The sequence below is a fragment of the Bison bison genome, unplaced genomic scaffold, assembly GCF_000754665.1.
Source record: "Bison bison bison isolate TAMUID 2011002044 unplaced genomic scaffold, Bison_UMD1.0 scf7180017864473, whole genome shotgun sequence".
In the NCBI taxonomy this organism is placed as follows: Eukaryota; Metazoa; Chordata; class Mammalia; order Artiodactyla; family Bovidae; genus Bison; species Bison bison.
This window is the reverse complement of record NW_011495034.1, coordinates 8063801-8086407: the sequence shown is the minus strand read 5'-3', so window position 1 is coordinate 8086407 and position 22607 is coordinate 8063801. Positions and strand designations below refer to the sequence as shown.

At 38.6% G+C, this 22607-nt stretch overlaps 1 protein-coding gene across 1 annotated transcript in view; it reads left to right on the top strand.

Moving 5' to 3' along the window:
- Positions 1-847: 847 nt before the first annotated feature.
- CLVS2 (clavesin 2) overlaps positions 848-22607 on the top strand; it is a 77950-nt gene continuing 56190 nt past the window's right edge. Inside the window, exons 1-2 of the mRNA XM_010861779.1 lie at positions 848-1408; positions 13764-13938. Coding sequence (XP_010860081.1) covers positions 1020-1408; positions 13764-13938 — 564 coding nt within the window. The 5' untranslated portion in view covers positions 848-1019. The remainder of the gene's footprint in view (positions 1409-13763; positions 13939-22607) is intronic.

Here is a 22607-nt window from a genome sequence, read left to right as displayed (position 1 = left end):
CGGGTTTGCTGGTAGGAGCCGGCTGCTCTTTCTTCTCTCTTGCTTTGGGGCATTGTAGAAAAGGTAGAGATATTTAAATTTTATCTTCCACTCCTCTTTCCCACCCTCTCTTCCCCCCAGCCTCGCTTTTGAAACGTACCTTTCCGGAGAGATAGCCCTCCCCCCACCCGCCCCCCTCCGCAGCAAGTCCGTTGAAATAAAGGGCTAGAGGCAGGCAGAAGTTGGTGGGGGTGGGGTTGGGGGGGAGCCCACACGGGTGCTAACGCCACCAAAAACCCTTCTGGTGTCTTAAGAGATCACGGTGTATCCAGGAGGGGAGGAGGGAAGGTGCGCTCTCTGCAGTCGCCACCTAATTGGATCCTAATCGTTTTCAACGGAATCCCACAAATGTCTTGGAAATAGCATCTCTGAATAAGTAGGAGAAATAAGCTTCGTTCCCTTCTCTTTCTCTCTTTTTTTCCTTCTGGCAAAGACGCTCTCTCTCCCCCGCCCCGAGCTCAGCGCGCTGAAGAGCCACCTTATTATTAATCAGAATTTCCATCGTTATCCCTGGCAGGAGCATCGTTCAGTAGGGACCGCAGAAGCATCAGAGTGCTGGGGCTGAGATGTGCGTGGGGGTTGTTTTTGTTCCATCTCGGAAGAGAAGAGGACGGTACCAAGATCAGCACCCCCTGTGCTGGGTGCAATTAGGGGTGTTTTGTTAGGAGAGAGAGAGGACAAGAAGAGGGGTCCTGGGCCACCGGAGGGCCGCATCTCTTTGGAGGTAAAGAAGAGGGAACCAGAGCGGGACGTTGTTTTTAAGGAGGGGTAGGGAAAGAAGTTCCTATCTTTCAGAGAAAAGGTGCAGGGAAGCAGGAGCAACAGGGTAGTTGATTGGACACCAAGACAAATCATTTCCTGTAAAGAAGAGGAAGCAGGCAGCAGGGAGGTCTGGAGGCTGGAGTGTGGTGGTGGCCAGGGCCAGCTTGGTGGTGGGACAGTCAGCAAGAGAGAGGCAAGGCTCAGGAACACGCAGGACAATGACTCATTTACAAGCGGGTCTCTCTCCTGAGACCCTGGAGAAAGCCCGCCTGGAGCTCAACGAGAATCCGGACACGCTGCACCAGGACATCCAGGAGGTGAGGGACATGGTCATCACTAGGCCGGACATTGGCTTTCTCCGCACAGATGATGCCTTCATCTTACGCTTCTTGCGGGCTAGGAAGTTTCATCACTTTGAGGCCTTCCGCCTCCTGGCCCAATACTTTGAGTACCGGCAGCAAAACCTGGACATGTTCAAAAGCTTCAAGGCCACTGACCCTGGCATCAAGCAGGCACTGAAGGATGGTTTCCCTGGGGGCCTGGCCAATCTGGACCACTATGGCAGGAAGATTCTAGTCCTTTTCGCTGCCAACTGGGATCAGAGCAGGTAAGTCCTAAGTGCAGTCTTGTGCTGGGTCTTCTTTTACTCTCCCATTTTCCAGAAGGTATCCTGGCCAGTGTCACCGTTTTACTGCTTTGAGGGTACTGTTTGTTTGGCTCTTGAGAAAGAGAGAAACCTGAACTAAGGCAAGAGTTTTTGGTGGCTGCCTTGAGGGGTGGCGGGGGCTTTTATTTTTACAGTTGAAACTCTTACTTCACTAGCACCCTTTTCTACTGGAGATTTAAGTATATCCTGAACCTTATTATTGTGCTGTGTAATCTAAATCATTTGGCTTCTAAATAAAGCTGCTACATTTTTCAGCTCCTGAATAAGTTTACTGTTCTGTGGAGAAATGAGTTTGAGAATAGAGACAACTTTCCCTCTTGCCTCCCTAAAGAAATTCTTGTTTTTTTTTTCCTAAAGAAATTCTTAAGCTAGATTCATCATCACCACCCTCCTTCCCCTCCATGTCCTCCTCCTCCTTTGCATCTCTCTCTCTCTCTAGCACTGCAATTTTATTTTATTTTTTAAAAAAGAGCCTGGCATTCAACCAATATCAAGTAGCTTTATTGCTTGGGAACTTTTCTGCTTGGTGATGTGTAGATGAAGGAATAATGCGATGTATGTCACTTCAATAAAGAGGAAGAGTTGTCCCCTCTGTTGCTGAGCGTGCTGCCGAAACCGAATAGGAAGGCTGACTGGTGTGGTTGTTGTACACCTGTCACTAATCTAAAGAATGTGTTTCCTGTCTGATGTGATTTTTCATCTTTTGGAAGGAAGTGAAAAATGTTCAGATCTGTCAGTTGGTAGACTTTTTTGAGCTCTCTGTCTTTTTAATAGAGGAGAACTAATATTCTTATTTCATCTACATGACAATAGAAAATAACAGACAATGACTTCTCCTTCCTCAGTCGGGGGAATTATTTTCTTAGATTGAAAGATATAAGAAATTATAAAAGACTCTTGTTGGAAGGTAGTTTCAATTAAGTTCAAAGTTAAATAAATTTCATGAAACTTAAAAATGTTACCAGAATTATGAATAATAGGAAGCCTATTACGTTAAAACATCAGTGTATTTTTAGTTCTGTGAACCATGATTTTTGATGCATCTGGTTAGTTTAAACCATCTCTGAAGCAATTTTATAAGACTTTATAGTTACTGGGAAGCCTTATAGATCTTATAGATCTCCTATGGCTTCTCAGAGTCTTGGGATCTTAGAATGCAAATTAATATTTTTAACAGGTGTTTAACTCTTCGATTGGTCTCCTATTCTCTTTAATTTTAGGTTGAGAACTACTCTAATTCCTTTTTAAATAAATAAAAAGATAAATTACTACCTGAAGAATCATAAAGCTAAGACACTCATTGAAGGAGTTAGCCATTGAGGTGAAATGAAGTTCTCTTTCTGTTTGCTACTTTGGTTATTTATAGAGATTTTACTCTGCTTTTTATCAGGTAGCAAAGTTGAAAGTCTCATGAAATGCCATCTTTGACCACAATTTCTCTTTAAAAAGTTTTTATTTCATCTAAGGAGTACATTGAAGATTTATGCAAACCAGTTATTGTGTAGATCAAAGTTGAAAAAATTTATTCAAGAAAGAATCTAATATTTCATATGTCAGTTAGGCAGGAACTTAGTTTATTGAGCTACCATGGAGTGGGAGCTGTGGAAATGGTATGTTTAAATATGTGTCAGAGTCTGTTAAAGATATCCTTAGGGAGGCAGATAGCCCTTAGAGACATAAATCTACATTAGACCTATTTTCCTTTATTTTTATAAGTGGTCTAATATTCACATTGATTTATAAACCTAATTAAGTTGAAAATCACTTGTAGTTCTCACCTATATGAGAAGGTGATTATTCTGGATTTACTAAAGAAACTATGTTTTAGTTGTCTATCTCATGCTTTCATATAAAGTATAAGTTGCTAGTAACCAAAATATCTCCCTAGAAATCTACAATGGGAGGGGACTTATTAATTGATATATAGAATTATTTCTTTAAATCAACATATGTAACATTAATGTATATGGGACATTAAAATGAAAAGCTATGTCCTGTAATAATACCTTACAGGATCTATAGACTAATAATTGTGAATTCTATTTCTAAGGTTTAAATGAATAGGTATGAACAAGTAATAGTACTTCAAGGTCAAAATGCATACACAGTATTTAGAGCTTGTCTAAAATTCAGTTGAGTTTCCTCCTCCTATATTCTTTTAAAAAAGTTCCCCCTTGCTTCTCCTTGCCTCCTGCCACCCCCATCCCAGATCTAAGTATACATATAGAGCTAGTGGTAAATAACCTACCTGCCAATGCAGAAGACATAAAAGACATGGGTTCGATCCCTTGGTCAGGAAGATCCCCTGGAGGAAGGCATGGCAATCCACTCCAGTATTGTTGCCTGGAGAATCCCATGGACAGAGGAGCCTGGAGGGCTACATACAAAGGGTCACAGAGAGTTGGACATGACTGAAGTGACTTAGCAGCAGCAGCAGCAGTGGATAAACAGCTCCATCCTCGTAGTATCTTCTGTGAAGCTTTATCATGGGGACATGTACATAAGGACTGTCTCTGCCCTGCTCTGAAATCAGCAGGACAGCTGCCTTTCTGACAGTACCAGGGTGTCACCAGCCCTTTTCCTGCCTTCTGCCTGAATCCTTTTCCTTCCTTCACCATACATCTTCAGGGCTTATCTGACCTGACTCCGACAGAAGTTTCTGCCACCTTCCCTCGATGTTTACCTTGTGATTGTTCTGGTAGCTGGATATGCCATGTGCCGGGTTCTCTTGCTCCCCATCCCTCCCCTGTTCTGTGAGTCAGGTGTTCTCCCCTTCCTGCTCTGATCCCTCCAGCCCAAACAACCTGGGTCCCTGGAGAAGACTGCACATCTCAACATAATTCTAGCCATCTTCCTTGAATTGTTCAGTGAGTTGTCTGGGTTTCAGTAACTTAAAAAAAAAAAAGAACAGTTTTAGAAGAAATAGAATTGTTTTAAAGAAAGAATAGGTGGGAATTGATCAGGGTTACATAGGGAAATTCTAGAAATGAAGTAGAAGAAAATGCATCCTCCCCTTTTATTTCCAACTTCTCAAAGGGGATAAGCAAAATATTCTTTGTGAATTTTGAAAAACTTTGTAAAGACCCATGAAATAATTGAGCTGTATAACAAAAAGCAAAAACAAAACTAAGCTTTGTATTATAACAGCACCTAAACTAGAGTTAATGTTCAGTAAATGTTTGTTGAGTTGAATTGAATTATGCATTTTTTTTAAAAAAAGGTTTCTAAGTAGGAAGTTATCTGATATATACTTTCTCCTATATTAAATTTTTAGGACAGTTTTCTGTGCTTCTCAGGAGACTGGAGACAGTAAATACATGTGAGATGGTGACTATAAATAAAATAGTGTCTCTTCCTACTGCAATATAATGCAGGTCAGTTTCAGGTTATTGCAAATAACTGGACCATTTCCAAAGCCTTTACAAGAAATATGGAATCGTCGGTAAGACGAAGGTATAATATTTACAGTGTGCCCACCTAATAAAAATAAAAAAATAATCGAAATGCTGAAATGTCAAAATGACTTTCAGCGTGGTTGTGGTTCTTTTTAAAAAAACATAGAACAGGTTCAGATGATTTATTACATTTATTGAGCAGGCTATCCTTGGAAAAGATTCACATAATCTTATCTTCTTTCTTTCAAATTGTCCACCATAATTTCTGAAAGCAAAAGTAGATTCCACGAAATTAAAAGCGATTGAATTGATACCCTGCAGCACGATGATGCAGTAGTCCTCCATGCCTGACATGGTGTCTTGCTGTCCTGAGTGACAGTACCCTGCTTCACGACTCAGCAATACCTTCGCATTTCCCACCTGATTTCATCAACAGAATGTGATGATAATGTACCAAGAAGCTAGAGCAGATTACACTACCTTAAGAAAGGAAGTTTGGAATGAAAGTAGATTGTGCTCTAGACCCTAGAGCGTGAGAGCAGGTATCTGAGAGGTTGAAATTCACTGGCATGTAGTGATTTGGAATGTTCATGAGTAAATTGTCTCACCCAAAACATAATGATAACATATATTCTGATAATTGGCCTGTAATTTGTCAGTTAGCCTGCAAGTGGTATGTCACATTTGTTGCTGTGGTTTAGTTGCTAAGTCATGTCTGACTCATTCCAACCCCATGAACTGCAGTGCACCAGGCTTCCCTATCCTTCACTCTCTCCTTGAGTTTGCTCAAACTTATGTCCATTGAGTTGGTGATGCCATATTTAATCCAGCAGACAACCATCGATTTGGAATCAGATTAACAACCACTAGAAAACAATTAAGTACAGTGAAGTTAATGATTCTAATATAGTGGCAATTCAGAAAGCACTGACCGTCTTGCAGCATGTTTGGCTTGTCATAATGGACATTGATTATCACTTTTAGTACTGAAAGTTTGAAAGGGCTGGAAGACTGATTGGTGAGACCATGCTAAGATCCTCTAACCTGTCCTGAAATTTGCCTGAAAAATGTGCTATTGTCAGTCTGTTTGTTCCCACAGTATGGCTTTTTCATACAAAAGAAAATATACAAATGGCCAGCTGTTTGAAGCTGTAGTTTGAATTATGATTATATTGTAATTTATTGGGCTTCCCTGGTGTCTCACATAGTAAAGAATCTGCCTGCAATGCAGGAGACCTGGGTTCGATTCCTGCATTGGGAAGATCCCCTGGAGGAGGCCGTGGCAACCCACTCTAGTATTCTTGCCTGGAGATGGACAGAGGAGCCTGGTGGGCTACAGTCCATGGAGTCCCAAAGAAAATTATTTGGCCAACCTTCAAAATGAATGAAGATTATGATGATGGTAGCTTAAATTTTTTTAAAAAATAGCCATAGACTATACATATTTGTTTTATTCTCAGCCACAAAGCTTTACTATTCTGTGAAAGTGCAATAAAATAAAATAAAATAACTAGAAATAGATTAAAATAGACAAGCAATTAACTAGATAATTACAGAGAAACACTTTTACTTGGTAATTTGCAAAAAGCAAGCCAAAAAAGAGGTTTAAATTTTTGGACTGATTTTTCAAGTCTTCCTGGCTCTGTTTACTAAAGTATTTAAATATTTCTCAACTTTTTGTTTCATGGTAGGGTCGGGATTCCTTAACTTCAATATCCTAGAGGCACTGCTGTGCTGTATTACAGCTGATTTTAAGCTTGTGCTCAGTAACTCAGTTGTGCCTGACTCTTTTGTAAACCTATGGGCTTTGGCCCACCAGGCTCCTCTGTTCATTGGATACTCCAGGCAGGAACACTGGAGTGATTTTCCATTTCCTGTTCCAGGGAATCTTCTCAACCCAGGGATTTGAATCCACATCTCCTGCATCTCCTGTATTGGCAAGTGGATTTTTTACCACTGAGCCACCTGGGAAGCCTGATATTAAGATTGGGTCAATCCTAGAAATGGCAGGTATGGATTCCACGAGGTTTCTGTCTCAGCAGAGCTTCTGTATTGCTTCCTTATAGGGATGCTCTTTAAACAAATATTCTGGGAACTGCAGCTTATTTCAAAATATGCCCTTGGTTCATACCATGAAAAATGAAAGAGAAAAATTATGGTCCTGAGAAATGTTATCAAATACTGGAACAAATCTCTGAACAAAATAGGACAGTCTCTAAAAACTAGGACAATTATGCAGTAATTAGAGAAATAACCCTGAAATAACAGCAATGACCAGGAGTGCCAGACTTCACTAGGACCTTGATTGGGTCTGGCCCCAACCAGGCCGTTTTCATGTTTCAAATATGCAACTTTAAACAAAGTTGAAAAGACGCAATGGATTTGGTGTTACTATAGTGCTCTGAATGGATGCTTCAAAAGAAATCTTTAAAGATATTTTAAAACATGAGCCAACAGTTAGTAAATTCACAAATTATCCTTAGTAAATTACTATATTTCCTCCATTCTGAGAAAAAGATTGAGCTCTTTTACACCACTGAAGGCAGGTATATATGTGTATACATATATATATATATATATTAACAGTTAATATAGTCATTAACATAGTCAGTGGCCCTCTTGATGTGAGGGAAAAGATGTCCTTGTGTGTTGGCTGGATCTTTACAACATCAAGTAAACTGTGTGCATAGTACTTAATTCAAATCAGTGTTTTAAAAAGTATACTTTTCCCCAGCATTTGCTATATACTTAGAATTTTAATAGGTGCTAGGGGCAAAAAAAAGACACATAACACATTTGTCCTACCATCAAGGAACTTACAGCCTCTCTGGGAAGAAAAACATGAAAAGCTAAATGACTATCAGAGAGATAGTGAGTGTTTAATGAGGATACTGCTGCTAGTGCTGAGAAGTCCGGGCAGACGCGGTAGCAGCCTGCTCTGTGTTGTGTGGAAAGAATACCACTTGTTTGGGCAATGTAATTCAACTTTTACTTTTTCATTTTAATTAATCCATTCATTTTAAAACACTTTTATACAGTATGTTATATTGTAGTGTATGTCATATTTTATATATATTATATACAATATTTTATATACATATACACACAGACACATATATATATACATGTCATATATTTTATATAACGTATATATTTTATATGTGTCAGGCACTATTCTAAGCACTTTATAAACATTCATTTATTAAATCTTCTTCACAATCATGAGATAGGCCCTGTTAATATCCACATTTTGCAGATAAGGAAACCGAGGCACAGAGCAGCTAAGTATTTCACCCAGAACTGTACAATGAGTAAGTGAATTGGTCAAACTTGTTTTGTGTGTACAGGTAGTGAACCAACATAAATCTGGGAAAAAAAACAAATATATCAAAAAAAGCAAGCTCTGATAATTAAAAAAATCCATCTATGGCTTAGAAAATCTTGATTAAACATCAGAATGTAGACAGTTAGGCACAGAAAGTTAAGTTGGTAGAATAAATATTCTTAAGACAAAGACTGTACTAAGCAGCTAAGTAAACAGAGTATTTTGCCCTGAGGAAGAGTTGCCTTTCCAATGTTTGTATTTTTTTTCTAACACGACTTCATTCTGTTTTATTTCATTTTGGTGGCAGTAGGTGCACATTTTTAAACTTTTTTTTTTTCCAAAGAAAGACATTTTTCCTCTGGATGTTTCATTTCCAATTATTTTCTTGTTCTCACTCACCTATGTTTCCATAGCAGTAAATTCTGGAAAACACTCAGCAAGGCTGAGACAGCTTCATATGCCTAGTGATGATGTGATGATTTTGGATTTCATATTGCCTCCAAGGTTTGTAGACTTAGCGTCTTCCCATTCTGACTCAAGATGTCTTGATGTTTTCCTTCCGCCAAAGCCCCTTGCTGGGACCAGGCTGGAGCTGCCCTGATACCTGGCCTGGTGCCATGTTGGTATCGACTTTCTGATCCTTCTTCTGATGTACATTATGCCACTGACACATAAAAACACAGAACAGCTATTCATCAAACTCTGTTCTAGATCTTGGCACCATAAGGAGTGGAGAGCTCTGTGGTGTCAGAAAAACCTAGCTTCTCATCTAGGCTTCCAGTTTTACTCTTACAGTGATTTCAGAAAAACTCTAAATTCTCTGAGACCTCCTCTGTGTCTTTATCTTCAAAATAATAGGAACTAAGCCATGCACAGAGACTTTGGGCTTATTTTGAGATTAAGATAATGCTTTTGAAATTGCTTTGGAAATCTTAAATGGTTACACAGATAGAGATATTATTATTACCACTCAGTAATATAAAGCACCTTGATGGATTCATCAACTTTAGCACCAATGATACCCCAAGGCATTAATGAAGGTAATTCTGCTCCTTTGTCTCTCCCTGTAGCGCCTTTCTAACACAAGTGCTTTAGACATTGGGAAATGTGGCTTAATGAAAGCTGAGGGTTGGGGGCAGCCTTAATGAAGAATTTAATAATGGCTGATTGATTTAATGACCAAGGCAAGCTGCTTGCTGTTGTGCTGCTCAATGTGATGCCAAGATGCTGGTTTTTCCATGTCAGGCTAAAGAAAGGGCTGGAGAGTAGGAAGGAAATGACCTGTTTGTGATTTGTGTTGCTCTTTGCACTGATGGTCAGCTCTAGTAGGGGATGTGACCTTGTGAACCCCAGGAGAGTAGCACAGGCCAGGAAACTCCCCAAAACCTTGCAAGGTCAGAGGCAGGAGAAGAGGCTTCCCTGCTCTTGATCACCCAGATAGTAAAAAAAAAAAAAAGGACAATATTTTTTTTTTTACATATTGTAGCAGCTTTGATTTAAGAGCAATGGTTTACATAGTCCCAAGTTGTAAAATCCCTTACTGGTGTCATTGTTTCATCATCTCCAAGTTGATTTCGGATGCAGACTTTACCCAATGCTGCTTTGGGAAGCTCAGTTAGGAGTCAAGAGCTCCATTAACATGTTGGTTTATTGTTTATGGCTTTCTTTCAACATAGAAAGGAAGAATAGCAATGGTGGATCTACTATAATTGGGGTGTAAACCTCAAACATGAGCTTTAGAAATACTGTAGTAACATCTAATTTGTGAAGTACAGCAGTTAGAAAACAGTTTTAACAAGGATAATGAAAGTCAGATTCCTGAAGACAGAAAATTCATAAAATACTCCATTTCTTCAGAAGATATTTTGGACTTTGGCATGTAATAATGTTCTGCTTAGGAATAACCTGCTGAGCTGCTAATGGTAGTAATGTGACATGTTTGACAACAGAGGATCGGAACATCAAGAGTGGTTTTGACCTGCCCTTTGAATGCCGTTATTAATGGCTAGAGTGTTTTTTATATTTCTTCTATTAAATGTATAGTATATAACGTATACTTCTAATAAAAGAAATATAAAAACACCCCAAGCTAACTGCATTCAAAGGGCAGGTCAGAAAAGAATCCACCTGCCAATGCAGTAGATGCAAGAGATGAGGGTTTGATCCCTGAGTTGGGAAGATCCCCTGGAGGAGGAAATGGCAACCCACTCCAATACACTTGCCTGAAAAATCTCATGAACAGAAGAGCCTGGAGGGCTAAGGTCCATGGGGTCGCAAAGAGTTGGACATGACTGTGTGATTGAGTGCACACACACACACACACATTAATTAATATAATTTATATAAAGGTCTTTTAATTCTCTTTTTGGAAGAAGATATTAAATTAAAAAAAAAAAAACATTGGTTAAATTTACTCTATTGATGATCCTGGGATTTACCTTATTTTATTTCCTTTGGAATAATGATATGCATGTAAGTTTTTCTCTTGATTTGACACAGTTTTGGAAAACCATACTTAAAATGTGTTATTTAAAATAAATTGCCTCTTATTTTCAGCCCTTATGGGTATCATGGTTTATTCTTATTATATACAGTGCATCATTCTTTCAAAGCTGATTTCAAATTCAAGTTTTACTTAATGCTATTTGGTATTCTTACAGGAAAATCTAAGAATGATCATAATGAGAGGAAGTTCTAAGTTGGATTGTTCTAATTTTTAATTTTTTCAACCGTTATTATTATGAATTTCAAAAATTAAAGTGAGTGTTTTTTTAGAGGGGGCTCTAAGTTTTAACCAAGCTTCCTCGGTGGCTCAGATGGTAAAGAATCTGCCTGCATTACACGAGACACAGGTTTAGTCCCTGGGTTGGGAAGATCTCCTGGAGAAGGGAATGGCAACCCACTCCAGTATTCTTGCCTAGAGAATTAAAGGGATGGAGGAACCTGGTGGGCTAAAGTCTGTGAGGTTGCATAGAGTCAGACATGACTGAGCAACTAACACTTTTCACTTTAAATTTTAACCAGAAATACAGTCTTTCTGCTCCAAACTTTTCAGTCTGTGTAAGTTCATAGGGGTTCTGGTCACAGTACTGTGTTAGGCCATTATATTTAAAAAGGAGATTAGCTGGCCATGAAGTGACTGATAAAGGTGTTCAGTCATTCATATTTTACAGTTTTAAAGACAGATAAGTGGCAGAGCTCTACAAAAAGTTTTATCTTATAGACTTACATAGTATTTGGGGAATGCCATATCCTTGCTACTACTGCTAAGTCGCTTCAGTTGTGTCCGACTGTACGACCCCATAGACGGCAGCCCACGAAGCTCCCCCGTCCCTGGGATTCTCCAGGCAAGAACACTGGAGTGGGTTGCCATTTCCTTCTCCAATGCATGAAATACATAGCCTGTATACTGTCCAGAGATTTAAAAATAGTCTCTTGATCTTTGCCTTTAACAGTAGCAGTAAGCTATCTAAAGATTGTCTTAACTTTTTAAGTAAAATTTACAAACAAATATTCTTTAGTTCTGATTACACCCTGCCTAGTGCACTGTGAGTGTGGTCACCACTACAGTGAAGAGTGTGCTGTGTGTGCATTCCAACAAACCCTTCTTGAACACACTGTATACTTAGCATTACTCACATGCTCTCACCTGAATCATATCTTTGACTTCCCTTCCTATTCCCCCTCCTCTCACCTGGCCACTGCCAGTGAGTTGCTGTGAGATAGTCATAGACACTCTCATTTAAGGAACTCAGCCTCAGAATGATAAGTCATTGACTTGTCCAGGGCCACACAGCTAATGAGGAACAATGAAGAGATTCCATCTTGAAGTCTTCTGACACCAGGCCCTTTGCTTGATTAATGCTGGGACCCTAAAGAGATTCTATTCCAAACTACTGATATTACAGATGAGGAAATGAAGCCCAGAAAAAGTGAGAAATTGCCTGAGGTTTCACTGTTAATTTTTCCTTCCTTTCTGAACTACTACGATTTCTCCCTTCTCCTCCAAATGTTTTTAGAAGTAAAAATAGAACTGCTCCCTCACATGTGCTCATTGTCTCAGACATCTTCCTGATGAGCCCATCACTTCCACTAAATCCCAATGATTTCAACTCCCAATCCACCCCCCCCACATCCCACCTCTCCCCTGATATCAGGATCTCTTTCTCTAGCTTTTCCTGGACACCTCCACCTGAATGAGCAAAAAAGTAAACTTGAAAGCAGGGTGCTAAAAAAGGAAAATTGTTACTATCTTCCATAAATGTACTAATTTCTCTTGAAATGCAGGGCTTCCCTCTTAGAACAATTACCTCGTTTTCCTCTCAGCTCTGATTGCATTACCTCCTTCACTTCTGTGAACATGGGATTGATATGCTTTTGCTTCTGGAATTTTCAATTTTGAGCTTTCTCCTGAGTTTGAAATTTACTTTCTCAGATGTTTACTTGATATATCTTCCTGGGTATACTACCCGTTTCTCAAATACAAGCTATTCTATTCCAAATTCTACATTTCCAGCCATCCTTAACAGTATCCTTTTTTTTGCATTATTGATTTTGATGAAAGATTTTACCATTTGATAAATGGTAAAACCTGAAGTACCATTTACTTTAGATAGCTTACTGGTACTGTCAAAGGCAAGGATCTGAAACTAGAATCTGTGTCATCTCTTACTTTTCCCTCAATCTTAGCCCCCACATCTAATTAAGTATTAAATTTTCACAAGTTTACTTCAAACATACTTGTCAAATTTGGCTTCTTTTCTTCTTACTTCCACTGCCTTTGTTGAGACAATGCTGTCGTGTACAATTAGTGTCTTTGCACTCGAGCTCTGTTTTACAAGAAAGGAAGAGCATTTATTGGATTTTTACAGTGTGTCAGGGACTGTGCTAAGCTGCAAGGTAGAAAAAGATAAAGACTCAACTCCTGAATGTGGGTGGCCTGTGTAGTAACAGGCAGATACATTTTCCCTTTTACTTTCATTGATTTTACTGATTTTCCTTTCTTTCTACCCATCCCACCTTTCCTTTTTTCTTTTCTTTTATCTTTATGATATAAACTCAGTCCAAGTAATTAAAATTGGTTGACACTTTCAACCACAACTGTTTACACATGGTGTTGTTTATTGATGAAACTCCTTCAAATCTCATTCTCAAATTTTCCACATGTGAAGATATGAAATGTCAGTACTTTTAAAAGCATTCCTGAACTATTTAAAAGTACCATGCCTAGTTTTTAGGGAATAGTACATTTGCTGAAAATGAGATTTTGTAAGGTTATAAGAAGGCCTGCAAAGAAAGGAAATGATTTTAAAATATGAAACAAACTGTAGAATTTTCAAAAGCATTGGAATTTGTTTTGGTAGAATGCGTGTTAAGTTCTAATATGTCCCCTGAGTATAGTGAATAAAGTAAACTTCATCTTAGAAGATTTGTAAACAAAATATTTTCCTTAAGCTTTCTGAGGTATTTTCAAGGCAATTTTTAGTATGCTAAAGACATTCCATAGTTTCTACAAATGGTCATTCTACATTCTACAAATGTCAGATTTAATGCAGTACTTTTCTGTTGCTGATAGGTACACGCTGGTGGATATTTTGCGTGCCATCTTACTTTCTTTAGAAGCCATGATTGAAGATCCTGAGCTTCAGGTGAATGGATTTGTTTTGATCATAGACTGGAGTAACTTCACCTTCAAGCAAGCTTCTAAACTGACACCAAGCATGCTGCGCTTGGCTATCGAAGGCCTTCAGGTAATGATTTACAGATTGCCAAGTTTCTCAGTCTCCTGTGTTTGGCTTATCTCTAGTAGAGTAACAGGATGTCTTGCTTAAATAATAATAATAATTAAAAAACAGTTTTTAAGCACAAACACTGAAACACTAACAAGATAAAGGATCATAGAAGAAAAGCTAGAAGATGTGGGCCTTTCAATGAAGGGAATTTTGTGGTACTTGGCAAAGCCCTCACTATGTCTAAACGTTAAGTGGATGATGAGCTGAGATTTTTATCTTGCTCATCAGAACGAAATCTGGACTTTAATTATTAGCTATTTAGGTTTTTGTTTCCCTTTCTTTTTCTGTGTATAGTTGTTAATTAGCTAAATGTTTGCTTCATTATTACGTTTAACCTGGTGAATTTGGGGGATGATTAGCAATATCTTCATGTGGTCTGACAACTGTTGGAAAGCCAGTCAATCAATATGTATTTTCATGCCTAAGATGTGGAATCTCTGTTTTGAATTACTTCTTTAGACTTAATTTGGATTTTTGTTACTCTTTTTTTGTGGAGGGGCCATCATGTGGAATTGACATAGGAATGGTGCGTCTTCCAGTGAATGACATTTACCTGGTTGCAGATTATGAAATAGAAAATCAATTATTATTTAGTGGCATGTTATAAAGCTAATATTGAAAATTTCTTTTTAGCTTTTAGGATGTCCTTCTACTCTCTGCTGTCTGCTACTTTATATATAATATTTATGGAATAAAATTTAAATTCTTAAAAAGATTTGCAAATTAATTCTTAAGTGATGTTATTCAGTAATTATTCTTAGTGTGTTCAACATGCATTTTAGAATTTTGAAGCAGTTAAATTTTTGTAACTTTTACCAATGAAAATATCATAAAATAACTAATTTTATCTTTGTCATTCATTAGGCCAGGATGTTAGTTCTCTTTAAGTCAAATAACTAAAATTATCTAGAGCTCTCAGTTCAGTTCAATTCAGTTGCTCAGTCGTGTCCAACTCTTTGCAACCCCATGAACTGCAGCACACCAGGCCTCCCTGTCCATCACCAACTCCTGGAGTTTACTTAAACTCATGTCCATTGAGTCGGTGATGCCATCCAGCCATCTCATCCTCTGTCATCCCCTTCTCCTCCTTCATTCTTCATAATAATTTCTGACTGTGTCTAAAGGCACCTAAAGTGATGACCCCCTAAAATAGGGTCACTTTTCCAAGCAGCAGGGCGTCCTAACCAAATTGAATTCACAGTTTGGGTTTTGCCTCTGGAGTGAATAAAAAACTGATTTTTTTTTTTCTAATTTTATTTTATTTTTAAATTTTACATAATTGTATTAGTTTTGCCAAATATCAAAATGAATCCGCCACAGGTATACACGTGTTCCCCATAAACTGATTTTTTTATATGAATATGTTTTTCCTGATGCAGGCTTCTTGACTTGCTCGTGGTGAGTCAGCCTTGCTGCTACCTTATCTTGAACAACATTTCCTTTTTAACTCCATAGCGATAGTTAATATGAGTTGGAGAGAGGGCAACACTTGGAAATGTGTATATCAGGTAGAATCAGTCCTAATTCTGCCCTATTGCCAGCAGCATGTAAAGTGTTCTTCACAGAAAAAATTAGTTACCGCCAGCATATTGCTTAACACAGAATGGTAACTTAGCCCTTGATTATTGTGATTCCAGTTTCGCTGGCAAGAAGCATAGGCTAGGCCTTCAGCACATGAAGAACTGGAAAACATATTATTTCCAAAAGATTGAAAAAAATCACCTCAAGGATAGGCCTAGTATCTTGCTATTTACTAATATACACACTTTACGGAGTCATTTAATAGTAATAAGTCACCACTGGAGAAAAAAACATGCTTGGGAGCTTGTACATATTTGGGAGCTTCCCATGACTCATGGCCCCAGTTAGGACTTTTTAAGTGCTGAGAGTCAGCACAGCAAGAGCTACAGTCAGATTCAACATCTGTGCTTGTGTCAGAGAGGGAAATGGTCCCCTCTCCCTGCAGGGATCTCTACTGAACTTCCTTGTCTCTATCCACCATCACTCTCCCAATTCCCTTTCCTTGCTACCAGGACCCAGACTGCATAAGCAGGCTTGATTCCTCCTGGTTGCTGATTGGGAAGCCACTTAAAAGAAGGGAACTCCTCCATGGGAATAAATTTGACGTGTTACTACTTTTAAACTCCGTTTTTCCTTGGTTCAAATTAATTTCTTTTTAGTTTAATCTTTTTTTTTGGCTGCGCTGGGTCTTCATTGCTGCATGCGGGCTTTCACTACTTGTGGTGAGCCAGGGGCTATTCTTCACTGTGGTAGCTTCTCCTCAGATTGATTTTAAATGCTCCATATCTATATCTGTGTCTGTGTCTATATTGGTATCTGTAAACAATGGTGATTCTGAATAGGAATGTAAGATGTGCTAAAAATGTTCCATTGTGACATGTGCGCTTTCATATTCAGTTTTACATACGAAAGTAACATTTTCTGACTTTTCTAATTAAGACTGTTTTATTTTACATTTACTATGTGAGAAATACTATTGTATAATGAGACATGTTTCATGCAGAGCTTGAATAAACTTCTGAGATAACGTAAGATCATAAAATATTTGAAGTAAAGATACATATACACAATTTTTGATTGTTAAACACAATTATCACTATCACTAAGATCATCACCACCACTACAATAATAAACCCCTTCCGATTAACCCAATCAGAGAAATTAAGAGGTAAAACTATTTTTAATAACTCAGTGATCATTTATATCATGCTATCATCCTGCTATAATATTGTTACTTTTACTTGTTGTTTAGTTGCTAAGTCATGTCCAGCTCTTTTGTGACCCCCCATGGACTGTAACCCACCAGGCTCCTCTGTTCATGGGGTTCCCAAGCAAGAATACTGGAGTGAGTTGTCATTTTCTTCTCCAGGGGAATTTCCTGAAACAGGGATCAAATGTCTCCTACATTGCAGGTGGGACCACCTGGAACACCTACTTTATCAAGCATAAAATATATCCTGGAGAACTGAACCCAAAGTAAGAAAAGCTATCAGTGGGTCTAATGCCAGGGAGGAAACTTGTTTTAATGATGTATATTATTAATGAGATGTTGCTATGTTTTGAAGAGGGCCTATCTCTCACCCTTTTGAGGGGACTATGTAACCTGTCTACCCTCACCAATCCCCTTTTTTCTCAAATATTTTGAGTGACTCAACTGGAGATAGCACCTTATACTTTGGATAAAATATGTAGGCTATTGCTATAATATCCACCCCTGTTCACAGTACAAGGCTATAGAGGCAGACAGACCTGGATTTGGATGGCAGCCCTGCCACATATCAAATATTTGAGCAAATTACTTAACTTGTTTGGATGTCAGTCTATTCATTTATACTAATTTTAAAGTATTAAATTAGAAGTGATACATCTTGCACCTAGCAGGTGATATTAATGATCAAAGTAATTGATGTGGATAAGCTCATTTTTCAAGTGGCATTTTTTTCTGGATGTGTGCTGATTTTCTCACAATTCAGTGACTACCTTGACTGTGAAGACTTAAAGATGATTGACTTTGGGAATCTGAAAAATATCATACTTTGTCTTAAATGCTCAGATTATAGATGCTCAGATTACATTTTAAAAAAATCGCTTCACTTTGTGGTTAAATAGCATCTAGATATTTTCATAGCAGGTGCCAAATAATATATTTTTTCTTGTTGAAAGCCAGGCAAAAAATGAGGTTTTTTTCACCTGGTAAAAATTAATCTTTGTTTCTTTAGCCAGAAGCTCCAGCACAGTTGGAATGGTGGTGATTGTAGAGATAATTTTGGCCTTAAGGGATGAACAAGAGTTTGCTAAGTGGGTAAGGGCAGGAAGAACAGTTTGGACAAGGAAACTTTAGGGAGGTAATTTGAACAAAATGAAAGTGAAGTCACTCAGTCGTGTCCAAAACTCTTTGTGACCCCATAGACTGTAGCCTACCAGGCTCCTCTGTCCATGGGATTTTCCAGGCAATAGTACTGGAGTGGATTGCCATTTCCTTCTCCAGGGGATCTTCCCAACCCAGGGCTCGAACCCCGGTCTCCCACATTGTAGACAGATGCTTTACCGTCTGAGCCACCAGGGCTTACCTCGTGGCTCAGCTATAAAGAATTCTCCTGCTAATGCAGGAGGTGCAGGTTTGATCCTTAGGTCAGGATGATTCCTTGGACAAAGAAATGGCAACCCACTCCAGTATTCTTGCCTGGGGAATCCCATGGACAGAGGAGCCTGGTGGGGTACAAGCCATGGGGGTTGCAAAAGAGTCAAACATGACTTAGCAACTAAACAACAACAACAGCAGTTATAAAGGATTGAAAGTATGTGGTAAGTCTGATTTGATGTAGCTAGAGTGAGAAATGAAACGAGTGACCAGAGATGATCTGCGAAAGACAGGCTGAGACCTGGCTCTTTGGACTGGAGGAAGGCATGTTTTGTGGTTTGACCTGTGTTCTCCAGACATGGGGACATTCGGGATAGAAAAGTGACCTGGTCATCCTTCTGCTTTGGAAAGATCTGGTGAGTAGAAGAAATGACCAGGATCAAAGGAGGAAGGGTTAGATATAGAGAACCCCCAAGCTACCCTCAGTTCAGTTCAGTTCAGTTCAGTCGCTCAGTCATGTCTGACTCTTTGCGACCCCACGAATCGCGGCACGCCAGGCCTCCCTGTCCATCACCAACTCCCAGAGTTCACTCAGACTCACGTCCATCGAGTCAGTGATGCCATCCAGCCATCTCATCCTCTATCATCCCCTTCTCCTCCTGCCCTCAATCCCTCCCAGCATCAGAGTCTTTTCCAATGAGTCAACTCTTCACATGAGGTGGCCAAAGTACTGGAGTTTCAGCTTTAGTATCATTCCTTCCAAAGAAATCCCAGGGCTGATCTCCTTCAGAATGGACTGGTTGGATCTCCTTGCAGTCCAAGGGACTCTCAAGAGTCTTCTCCAACACCACAGTTCAAAAGCATCAATTCTTCGGCACTCAGTTTTCTTCACAGTCCAACTCTCACATCCATACATGACCACTGGAAAAACCATAGCCTTGACTAGACGGACTTTTGTTGGCAAAGTAATGTCTCTGCTTTTCAATATGCTATCTAGGTTGGTCATAACTTTCCTTCCAAAGAGTAAGCGTCTTTTAATTTCATGGCTGCAGTCACCATCTGCAGTGATTTGGAGCCCGTAAAATAAAGTCTGACACTGTTTCCACGTTTCCCCATCATTTCCCATGAAGTGATGGGACCAGATGCCATGATCTTCATTTTCTGAATGTTGAGCTTTAAGCCAATTTTTTCACTCTCCTCTTTCACTTTCATCAAGAGGCTTTTTAGTTCCTCTTCACTTTCTGCCATAAGGGTGGTGTCATCTGCATATCTAGAAGTAGTTATATTGGTCCCATTTTATAGGACAGATAATGAAACTTCAGGGAGTTTAAGACACCTACCTAAATTTTTTCAACAGATATCAAGGCTTGAGTCCAGGTTGTCTGGATTCCAAAGAATGAATATCTTCTGTGAATCTTGTTGTTCCTGTTGTTTAAACATTAAAAAAAATTATACAAATTTCCATTCACAGTTAGTATAAAATATCGCACATATTCCTTGTTATGTATAATACATCCTTGAGCTTCTTTTACATCCAATAGGTTGTGCCTCCCATTCCCTGTTGATGTTTCTGTTGTTTCCGAGACTGCGCCTAAGAAAACATGGGTCAGCTCAGGTTAGGGTAACTTCCCTCCCCATGCCAAAAACCCTCACATTTTCGTACAGATGAAATTGCTTTATCGGGATAGTACAGTACTAAAATAGTCACAATGGCTGACCTTGCACTTTTTTGAAACCAAGTGGCAGAACTATTTTCTTCTTCCCAGTGAGTGGTCTCCTTGAGTGACTACAAGCCTCCCATTTCCCTGTGATGAAGGACAAGGGCAAGGCACTTTTCTGATAGCCAAAGAAAACTTTTATCCTCCAACCACAAATTGGTAAGCCACTCATTGTATCGATTCAAGGCAACTCTGTAGGCTTTCTTTCTGCAGATTCTTCAAACATTTTTTTCCAAATGAAAGGCATAAAGCATTTTTTTACCAACATAGTGCTCCTTGATAGATAAGAGGCAGCATCAGATATGTTTTGTGGAAATAAAGAATTCAGGCTTTTTTTTTTTTGGGAAAGAAACGAGAAAGAGAAAATTGTCTGCACCTTACATGACGTTAATTGATTAAGGTAGTCATAGTAACAAGAAGCATCCTAGAACAATCAATAGAAGAGTAAGTGGATGTGACTTGTTGACGCTAAGATATCTGCCTGGGAGGCCAATTAAAACATGAAATATTTGGAAATACCTGGAACAGCTGAAATTGAATTTATAATGAAGTGGTATGCTTTTAATATTTTTTGGTTGCTATTGCTCTGTTTTAATTTTTTCTTATAAAATATTATAGTTGTTAAAACTCTTGGGTAATGAAAGACTCACTCTCTTGTGAATCCTTAATCTCTCATTTGTGATTTTTAAAAAACATATCCTGACTCTGTTGTTTGTTGCCTTTTTGGATGCATTTATCTGCTATTTCCCCTTAGCTCTGTCCTGCTGAGTCTCTGTGCTTTTGCTTTCACAATTTCACAGGAATCCCCAAACTCCATCTGCTAAACAGTACATAATGTAGTCAGGACGTGGCTTGCTGGCAAGGGGTTTGGCTCTAACAAGGAATTGAATAGCTCTTTGAATTGCTACATAAGACTCAGATGTAGGGCTGTCACAAAGTGCCTAAATCAGTGCCAAATTTTGTAAGAACCCTTAATAAATGGGACTTGTGAAAGAATAAAGAATATGTAATCAATTCACAGCACTTAGTGCTGGCCCTTTCTTTTGACTCAAGGGTCCAGTGTTACTAACAGCCACCAATCTGCTAGCTCTGAGAGCTCTGGTCATTCATGTAGAAGGCTGAAAGTGCTGCCACTACAAATTCTGGCTCTAACTGTTTGGAAGCCCAGTCCTACCTAGGGGATCTTGCCAACAGCAGGGGCCATGCAAATGACTTGAAATATCCCTATCCAAGGCCAGCGGGTGAAGAGCTCCATTAACTTCAGTCTTGCATTGGATTATTTAGTCTTCCCGATCTTACCCACAATTCCCGCTAGCTTTGAAATTGTACGTGTGTATGTGTTTGTGTGTGTGTCTGTATGTAGGACGGTTATGAGAGAATATTAAAAAGGAAGTCAGTGAGATCTTGAGTAAATTAGGCTTTCATAATAAAACAAAAGGCCTCTGCTTTGCAACTGTTTTTTGCAATGGTTGTTAACCTGCCAATAGTTTTCATGCTTATTAACTTTGGACAATAGCAGAAACCTCTTGCATGCAAGCTACCTTGTAAATTTAAGGCAGCGTGATGGTGCATTGATGGGAGAGGTCTGAAACAATAGCTATCTTTTTGAAAATGAACACACGGCCTCATGAACTGTATTCATTCAGACAGCCTGGAGGTGGGAGCGTTTATTTCCACATTTTGTATGCACAGGCAGAACCATATTGAGAAACAGTGACAAGGGCAGTGTATAAAAAAAGTGACATTTTGTGCATCACATGCTTCGCTGTCTGAGCTAAGTGTGCTTCCTTTCAGTTGTTTCTTAACCTAAAACCAAATAAGTGAAAACTCTAAAGTTACTTTATTTCATGGTGTGATAATGTGGTTTGGTTGAGAGGTTTAGTCCCCAGAAGTAGAATGTTGAAATCTTTTTAAAAGCTGACCATAGGCTTGTAAAAGCTATATATAATATTTAGTTCAGGAAGGAGGCTAAGGATTATATAATCTTTGCTAACAGGCTAAGTTAATTCTATGTACCTATATACACATACATCACATTTATGTGCCTATATACGTGTATATCTGCATATATATCACAATTTTTTCCTTGCATTAAAACTGCTGTTTTTTTTATATTAGCAGTTAAATCTATTTAAAATGTCTAGTTATAGGAAGTAGCTGTCTACCTTGACAAAAGAAGAGATGATTACTCTAAATTTACTTAACATACACTTACTGAATTGAAGTAGAGAATATCAATAAGTATCAATAAAATTTAATACCTCTACACTTTCAGCCACTGAAAAGGAGACTAGTTACCATTGTGTTTCAAATAGTCAAATAATTTAAGCAACAAAAGGGAAGGAAGCAAATAATCTTTCTGTTTGAGTCATTGAAATAATGATAAATGGATAGAAAGTAATTATCTAGAAAGAAAAACTGAACAAGTCATATGAGTTATTCTGCATTTCATTTTATTGGCTGTGTTTAGACAAGTCCTTAACTGGAGAACAAAGAAGATGAGTAACTGCAAGTTCTTTCTTATTCTTTTTATTAGCAATGTAAATGTATCTTGATATATTCTTCTCTCCCAGTAAAACTACATTTTTTTTTCACTCTCTTCAAAGCAAAGTGGCAAAATGTGAATGTTCATGTATCTTCAAAAAAATAGTTTAGCTGCAACCTTAAAAAAGAAAGAAATCCTGCCATTTGCAACAATATGGATGAACCTTGAGAACATCATGCTAAGTGAAGTAAACCAGGTGCAGAAAGACAAGGACTACATGATCTCATTTATATGTGGGATCTAAAAAGTCAAATTCATAGTT